The 8,645-nt window shown below is 33.7% G+C and overlaps 1 protein-coding gene across 3 annotated transcripts in view; it reads right to left on the bottom strand.

Annotated features, from left to right (window-relative positions):
• Window positions 1-8,645, bottom strand: part of Rab3ip (RAB3A interacting protein) — a 72,216-nt gene that overhangs the window by 60,574 nt on the left and 2,997 nt on the right. For all 3 annotated transcript variants that reach the window (XM_004845053.3, XM_021258531.2, XM_087192491.1), the window contains 2 exons: window positions 1,125-1,400; window positions 1-259 (listed from right to left, as the gene is read on the bottom strand). In XM_004845053.3, the coding sequence (XP_004845110.1) occupies window positions 1-259; window positions 1,125-1,375 (510 nt within the window). In that variant the 5' untranslated portion in view covers window positions 1,376-1,400. The remainder of the gene's footprint in view (window positions 260-1,124; window positions 1,401-8,645) is intronic.

The following is an 8,645-nucleotide window of genomic DNA, read 5'->3' as shown; positions in this document are numbered from 1 at the left end:
CCTCTGAGCTTTTGCAAGTTCTTCTTTTAATCTTTCATAGCCCTTTTCTCTAACTTCCAGAACAGATGGGCTTCGTAAACGGGATAGACTATCTGTACTCAAACCAAATATATCATCACTGCTAGCAGAAGCCTCTGTGACCGTAGCACCCTGTAAAAACTCCCTCTCTGCATTACAGCTGTCCTTTCTTGTAGTTAATTTAGTTATCCCAGATGAAACTCCTGAGGTAACACAAGATGCTGGTTCTGTAACATGAATGCTGTAAAGGAGAGAAACAGTCTTTCAAAAATCAGAACAAAAATGGCATAAACAGTAGCTCTCAACTGCACTATCCAATTTGGTAGCCTCTACAGTTAATTAACAGCAAGTCTTCAGTTACACTAGCCACATCTCAGGAGTTCAACAGCCACATGTGGCTAAAGGCTATCATGCATATTACCATAGAAATAGAACAACCTATCACAGACAGTTCTGTTGGACAGTGCTACTCAAGAAGAAGGGTCAGCAAACTAAAATCTGCAGGCTAAATCAAGCCAGCCACCTGTTTCACAAGGCCCTTGGGGCTAAGAACATTCATGTTTTCAAATGATTAAAAAGACATTTTAAAAATAATATTTTGTGGCATGTGAAAATTTTATGAAATTCAAAATTCTGTATTCATATATAAAGTTTTTTGAAACACAGCCACATTTATTCATTTACATTCTGCCTATAGCTGCTTTCACACTCTAAAGGAGCAGAACTGAATAGCTGAGACAGAGACTGTATGGTTACCAAAGCTTAAAACATTTACTACCTGGCCCTCACATAAAGTTTGCCAGTCACTGCTGTACAGCATTGATGGCTGGGTGTGGTAGCGCATACCTGTAACCCCAGCATTTGGGAGGCCGAGACAGGAGGATTATTTTGAGTTCAAAGCCAGCCCGGGCTACATAGTGAGTTCAAGGCCGGACTGAAGCACATTGTGAGACTTTGTCTCAAAAAAACAAAAGAACATTGACACATATCGCTCTGTATGGGCAAGCTTATATTACTCAAATTTTCTATAACAGTAAAATGTAAGGTAACCAAGCAAATTATTCATTTTTAAAAAAACATTCAAAACAAATGTTTTGATGTCCTACCTGATATTAGATATTTCCACACAGTTTAAATGTCTGAGGGGTGAATACACAGGTTGTGTAGGAAGATCAGAAACATCCAATGCATTAGCCTGGACAGGAGTGGAGCATAAAGCTGAAGGATGTGGTCGGAAGATGACACTTGCTGAGGTAGTTTGCTCTTGAGTCCCTGATTCATACACACTAAGAAGGTCTGGAGAAGTAGGTGAAGCAAGGTTTACTTCATGAAAGCCTTCCAAGGGGTCATTAGCCATAGCAAAAGCTTCATCATAAAATAACCTATATTAAAACAAAAAGCAGATTATTTTTAAATGGCTACATTTAGAACTAACTTAAGATACATAAATTATAAAATGTATTTAATAGTCCATAATAAAATATAAGCTTATGATAAAAGAAATAGTAAAGGAAAGAAACCTTGTTATCACTTAGCATTTATTACAAAACCTCAAGAATATAAACACTATAAAAGGCAAACAAGCTGATCTGAAAGAAATTTGAAAAAGATGGCTAATGTTTTTTAGGTATAATTAGTAAGTAAACATGAGGAATGAAAAAACCTTTGCTTGACATTTTTAATTTTGCTATTATCTGTGATCTTGGTTAGAAAAAATAGAACAGACAGTGAAGATATACATACACATACACAAGCACATTTAGAATAATAGACTTAAGTTCAAGTAACTCTTCTGTTCTGCACCATACTAGCTATGTGACTTTGGTGAGTCAACACTTTTTATTTTGAAATAATTTTAAGTTCACATAAGAACTGTAGAGCTCCTGGGTACCATTCACCCACATTATCAAACTGTTAACACTTTTAGGTCCTTTGAAAATGTTTCAGACCTGACACCCATTAATGCTTAATATCTCAGTATGTATATATACTATATCTTAAGTACAAAGACAGTCTCTTATTTAATCACAAACTGATCGACAAATACTGGATGTAACACTGATCAAAATTATCATCTAATGGACAGGTCTCATTCAAAGTTCACTGGTTCTTCTAATAATGTCCATTATGGGTCTAGGATCCAATCCTGGATAATATGGTACATTTCCCTAAACCTTAAATTCCTCCTCTGATAGGATGAGAATGAGGATAACATCATTCCCTCCTGTGTCCTGTAAGGATCAAGGAAGACAATCTATGAAAGTACTTAGTAGAATACTCTGTACCTGGCACATAGTATGGTCTCAATAAACATGTCACAGCCATTAGCAAGAATGCTTTAATTTCTCCATTAGCAAAATATATTTTATATAACTACTCAATTACATTACAAAGGTTACATGAAAACTAAGAAATGTCCTAAGTTTTTCGTGTAAATAATCTAAAGCTATAAACTATTGATTTCACACTAGCTACAGAAGAAGTCCAAACTTACTACATTGAGAAGTAGTTTTCTATGATCTGAACACAACATCTAATTCTTCTTTCCTACAATGCTATTTTGATGATCATGAAAGATCCTGCTCAGAACTTCAAAGTTACCAAACACAATCAACAGTATAGCATATAATTTCTTCCATAAAATAGATATGCATTCACTTGCTAACTGAAAATTTTAACTTTCTCATATTAAATATCAATAAAGTATTTAAAATGTCCAGTAGAGTTTGAAACCATATAAGTGAAAAAACAAAATTAAGTTTTAAAAAATAATTCCTAAAACAAATAAACCTAACTGTATATTGAGATGGTACCTTAACCACATACAAAAGAATTACTTCAAATGACCTTAAAACAGTAATATAAATCCTTGATAAAATGTATTCTAAGGGTAAAAGTAAAAATAAAGCCATAAACTACTTTCAGTGATCACATAGCAACATCGTTATTCTGAAACCATTAGACATATAATCTGAACCAAGTAAGTTATGTTAATATAATTTGGAACCAAGTTTTTAGCATATGAAACAAGACACAGGTTTAAATCCTAGAATCCTATATCTGAATCAGAAATACCAGAAAAAAATTTCTATTTTAAAATATTCCTAACTTTATTCAATGAAAAAGTACAGCAACACTGATCAATTCAAGAGCAATGAGTATCCCCGTGCTCAGAGAGTAATACCATTTCCTACAAAGAAAGAACAAGGTTCCTGGGAGAAATAGATGACTCCAGGCCTGGGGCAGTAATGCACAAAAGAATCCCAGAATATCTTGTTATACCAGGAAGCAAGCAACCTATCAAACATTATTGGCAAGAAATCCAAAGGACTCCCACTAACTAAAGATGAGACAATCTGAAGCATAATAAAAAGCATAATATCTGCAAAGAACTAAACTCAAAATATTTTTAAACCCATGAATTCATAATGATACTAAAAATAAAACAAACAAAAAACTCACTGGTCAGTGCTATGGAGCCAATTCACTATTATCAAAATTGGTAAGGAAATGGAAAGAAGTATTTACCCTTACTTTCCTTTATGTCATCCAGCAAAATATTTCAAGGGAAAAAGTTATTTGTTTGTTTGTTTTTAACTTCACTCAGTATCAACTTTACAATTCCAATGAAAAAATTGGTCTAGGCAAAATCATCAATAGCTATTAAAACCCTAACAGAAAAAGCTGTTTCAGGAACTTCATAGCTAGTGGATCAGAATGACAGCACCTAAAGTTACTAATCACATCACAATAAAAGAGAGAATGAGACATTATGTGTGTTATGTGCTAAATAAGAAATGAATACCATCACGATTCATGAAGCATTACTCCACTGAGGAAAATAAAAGGACCCAAAACCAATCAAGCCTCTACATCTTCATCAGTTTATAGCAAGTGCTCAAGAGAAAGGGATATATTATTATATGACTGTGGAGAAAAAAAACCAAAAAAATTTGGATTCTGGTAAACTCTCATGGTCAATCCATCAGGTTTTGTGAATAAACTGCTAAAAGAGAGAGAACTTATATTTGAAAAGAGATGTAAAAGATATAATTAAATATAATGTGCAGATCTTCAGATTCTTATCTGAACAAACCAACTATAAAATACATATTAGGAATTAGCTTTAATTTTTAGAAATAATGGTACTGTTTTTTAAAAATCCTTATTTTTTAAAGATATACACCAAAGCATTTATAATGAAGTAAGATTACCTGAATTTATTTCAAAATAATCCATGGCGAAATAGAAAAAAGGGGGAGCTGAACCATCCAACTACCAGTCCCAATCACAAAGAAAAATAAGATTTCTCCTCTAATAATAACAGCTAGTTTTTATTAAGCATTTACTAAATATTAGGTATAGTTTCAGTACACTGAAGAAACTGCAGCTTAGGGCAACTAGAATTATGTCTGCTGGACTCCAGAGTCCAAGCTCTTTACCACAACAACGTACTCTCTACCACTAGAATTGTTTTCCATTCCACTGTTAGACCATTCTAATGTTTCTCTTTATACTGGATCACAATCTATCATTCTTGCATCAACTCTATTTTTCCTATATATAAACACTGTATTTCAGCCATTCTTTTTAGCAAGTATTTACTGAGGACCTATTCTAACGTACCAGGCCCTTGGGGGAGAGAGAGATTAAACTACTCTACCCTCAAATAGCTTCAATACAGTAGGACAGACTGACAAGTAGAGGCAATGATAATGTGTCCAGTATCACAGTAGATGAAAGGATACTAACAGACCACACAGGACAGACAAATAAATCAGAGGCAATGAACTCTCAGAACAAAATAAAACAAATAAAGGACCCTAAATAACAAGCAGAAAATAATGAGAAAGACAAACTTCTTGGAAAAGTTTTTCAAGTATCCTTAAGGTATGAAAGCTACACATTTATGGAAAACACAAATATTCTATAAGCTGGAACATAAGCTATGAATAAAAAAGAGGCAAAACTCAAAGAGAAGTGGGTTTGAATCTTGCTTCTGTCAAATTATTGGGCAATCTGTCTAGGTTCTCTCATCTGGAAACCTCTACCATGGTTTTCTACCTTAAAGGATAAAAATTAAAAGACAATGCTTTCAACACTTAAGACAGTACCTCTGAGCAATGCCTCTACCTACAACGTTTTCATTCTAGGGGATATTTATATTGTTTAAATTCAACTCATTTATGGAAAGATTATTTTAACATCAAATTTAGTCTCTTTTTCAAGCATGTGAAATTTCCATAACTGTAACTTATCTGGCAACGAAATAAAATATCACAGGTCTGAAAGTCTTTTGCTCTTTAAAGTATGTGTTCAGAATTAATTCATATGAAGACGACAAATCTCCTATTATGAATCACCCAATGATTACACCAAGGGTATAGTAAGAGAAGGAGGAAAAGAGAAGATTTCAAGGAGAAGTAAATTATAACTTGGATTTAAATGCTGAATAGGAGTCCAACAGATTGGCAAGGCAGAAAAATAAGACAGTCAGGGAATAAGGGTCTGGCACTATGGAAACTAACAATAGAAAAAGTGACAGAAAATCAGGAAGAAAAGGTAGCTAAGGGACAGACCATTAAAAGCCTCATTTAACATGGAAAAGGTTGCTTGGAGTTTATCCTGAAAGCATTGTTGGCTCTTCATCTTACAAAGTATAAATGTCCTATAGTCTTTAGAAAAATGAATTCCAAGGCAATAAAAACTTTAGAGAAGAAACTAGCAGCAACTGGTTAAAAGGTTACTGCAACAGGCTATGCAAGAGATTATGAAGGTATGATCTAATGTCAAGGGTTTTGGTTTTTTGTTTTTTTGCAATACTGAGGATTGAGCCCAGAATCTTTGCCTTAGACTACAAACCCAACCATTTTTATTTTGAGACAGGGTCTCATTAAATTAGTAAATTTCCTAAACTAGGCTTGAACTTGTGATCCTCCTGTTTCAGCCTACCACTGTGATGGAATCATAGGGCCATCGTGCCAGGTTCATGCACTGGCAATGGAAAGAATAAAGAAATATGGAAATAAGAATGGTTGGGATGGAAGAATGGAAAACATTCAGAGGCTGCAAAGGGTTGGATAGGGATGGAGAGAAGACAATGAGTACAGGACATAGCAGGAATAGCTTCTAACGTTCTATAACACAGTAAAATAATCATGACTGACAATAATTACGTGTATTTCAAAATAGTATAACTTGGATGTTCCCAACACAAAGAAATACAGTAATAAATCTCTGAGGTATTGGATATGCCAATTGCTCTGATCTGATCATTACACATTGTATACATGTATTGACTATTACTATATCCCATATTTATATTTATGTGTCAATTAAAATGTTTTAAATGAAAAAGGAATGGATATTTGATACATAAGACATCAGTAGGTTTTTAAAGTTTGTATTTCCACTATCTTTTAGAAAACTATATTGGAATAATTAAAGATGAAATTGCACAATGCTTACAATTTGCTTTAAAAAATACAGAGAGGCCCAGGGATTTAGCTCAGTGGCGGCGCGCCTGCCTCACATGGTACCAAAAAGAAAAATACAGGAGGGAGAGAAGTAGATAGGATTAGATTAACCTTTACTACTGATGGTGACTGGACTAGATAATGGGAACTTTGAGGTTCAAGTGCTACTGTGTCTGTTTATTTTAAATTTTCCATAATTAGAATGCCCTCCAAACAAGTCTAAAGAGCAAATTCAAATACAGTATAAAAAGTGAGAAAAAATGAAAATACATAAAATCATTTTCTAATTAACTTCTATTATAATTTTAAAGTTGGCTTTCCAAGCTAACACTTTTGTTATAACAAGAAAAAGTCATATTTACACATTAAGAAGTATTCTATGCTTACAAGTATGAAATTACTAGTAACTCAAAAAGAAAATCAATCAAGTGCTCAAGCTGCACAACCTTCCCATTTTTATTAAGACAGCTCATATACTAATTTCCACTTACTAATTCCACAGTACTTGAATGTACAACCTGGCATTTTTAGATATTACTGAAGATTCTTCTATTTGGGATTTTCAGAAAATGTTCTGAACTTACCAAGTTACTAATATTTTATTATATTTAATTATAAATCTTTGGAACAGATATATAAAAATTTTTCTGAATTTTTAATAGTGGGAGCCTTATTTTGCATATGCAAGAATAAACGTTAACTAAACACTCAACAGTCACTGAAATAGGAACTGACTAGATAAACAAGAGTCTAGACAGCATGACGAGCAAAGAAAGCACTGAAGAGGAGAGAAATGCCAGGCTATGTTTTTCTAAAAAGATGGTGGTAAAACAGTAAGTACCTGAAGACCATGAAGACTGGAGAAAGTGGAATTTTAAAGTCTGAGGAAATGAGCAATTTAATCAGACTAGCTTCAGAAAACCTTCACTCTAAACCAGATTCTACTATGAACTAGCTGTGTGAACTTGGCCAAGTCAATCTCTATGACTCTCAGTTGTGCCCTTCAAGCACTTGTAGACTAGAAAAGAGACCACTTTGTCAAATGTGTTTCTAGTGCTCAGGAAATAGTTACAAATAGAGTCCACATGTCAAAATTAATAAATACCAATAAAAGGATGTACTCAATATTACAGAAGCATAAAGGTGAAAAAGTACTACCTGGTACAGAAAATGAGAAACATGTAGAAAAGAGCTTTTAAAACCTTATATTTTATTTTTAGGACATTAAAAATACAGTAATTAGGTCTGGGGATTTAGCTCAGTGGTGCAACCGCCAAGCACAAGGTCCCAAGTTCAATCCCCGGTACCAAAAAAAATATATATATATATATACATATATATATGTATATATATATATGTACATACATATATATATGTATATATATATGTACACATATATATATACATATATATATATATATATAAATAAATTGACTGGTCCTGGTTGAACTGCACTTTAACCAGAATGATACTGGGTCAAAAGTTTAGTTTGAAAAAGCATACTCTCAAAATATCCTCAAAACTTTCCCTCATAAATATCTCTACCTACTTCTCATTCTTCGTTCCTCCCTACTACTCAACAATTCTAGCTCTTTGTCTTATTTGGCACTCATTAAAATGTATACAAAGCTGGAGGCAGGAGAGGGGAAGGAGAAGGGAAAGGGGAGTAAAAAGAATTAAGATGTGTTACATATGTTTACCAATTCCCCACAATGAATGTATTACATAATCCAAACATGCACTAATAAAAACTCAAAAATAAAATGTATACAAAGTTTTGAGGAACATACATAAGCCATGGGAAGCCAGGCATGGTGACACATACCTGTAATCCCAGCACTCTGGGAGGCTGAGCAGGAAGATCACAAATCTGAGCCCAGGTTGGGAAACATGGTGAGACCCTGACTCAAAATAAGAAATAAATAAAGGCTGGGGATGTAGCTTAGTCCAAAGGCTCTGGATTCAATCCCTGGTGCCGCAAAAAAAGGGGGGCGGGGGATGATTATGTATTGTATGTCTCTACCTTCCAGATGCTTTATGAATACTTTAACATCCTGACTTGCAGAGTAGATGTTCAATGAATATTTAATTTTTAAAACCTCTGTTGACAAAAGAATTAAATATTAAAGTAATATTAAGTATCTCAAGAAA

Source organism: Heterocephalus glaber, unplaced genomic scaffold (assembly GCF_053883595.1).
Source record: "Heterocephalus glaber isolate CG9 unplaced genomic scaffold, H.glaber_assembly_v1.0 deba00001571, whole genome shotgun sequence".
Lineage (NCBI taxonomy): Eukaryota > Metazoa > Chordata > Mammalia > Rodentia > Bathyergidae > Heterocephalus > Heterocephalus glaber.
The sequence above is the reverse complement of the archived record's forward strand: the minus strand, read 5'-3'. Positions and strand labels throughout refer to the sequence as shown.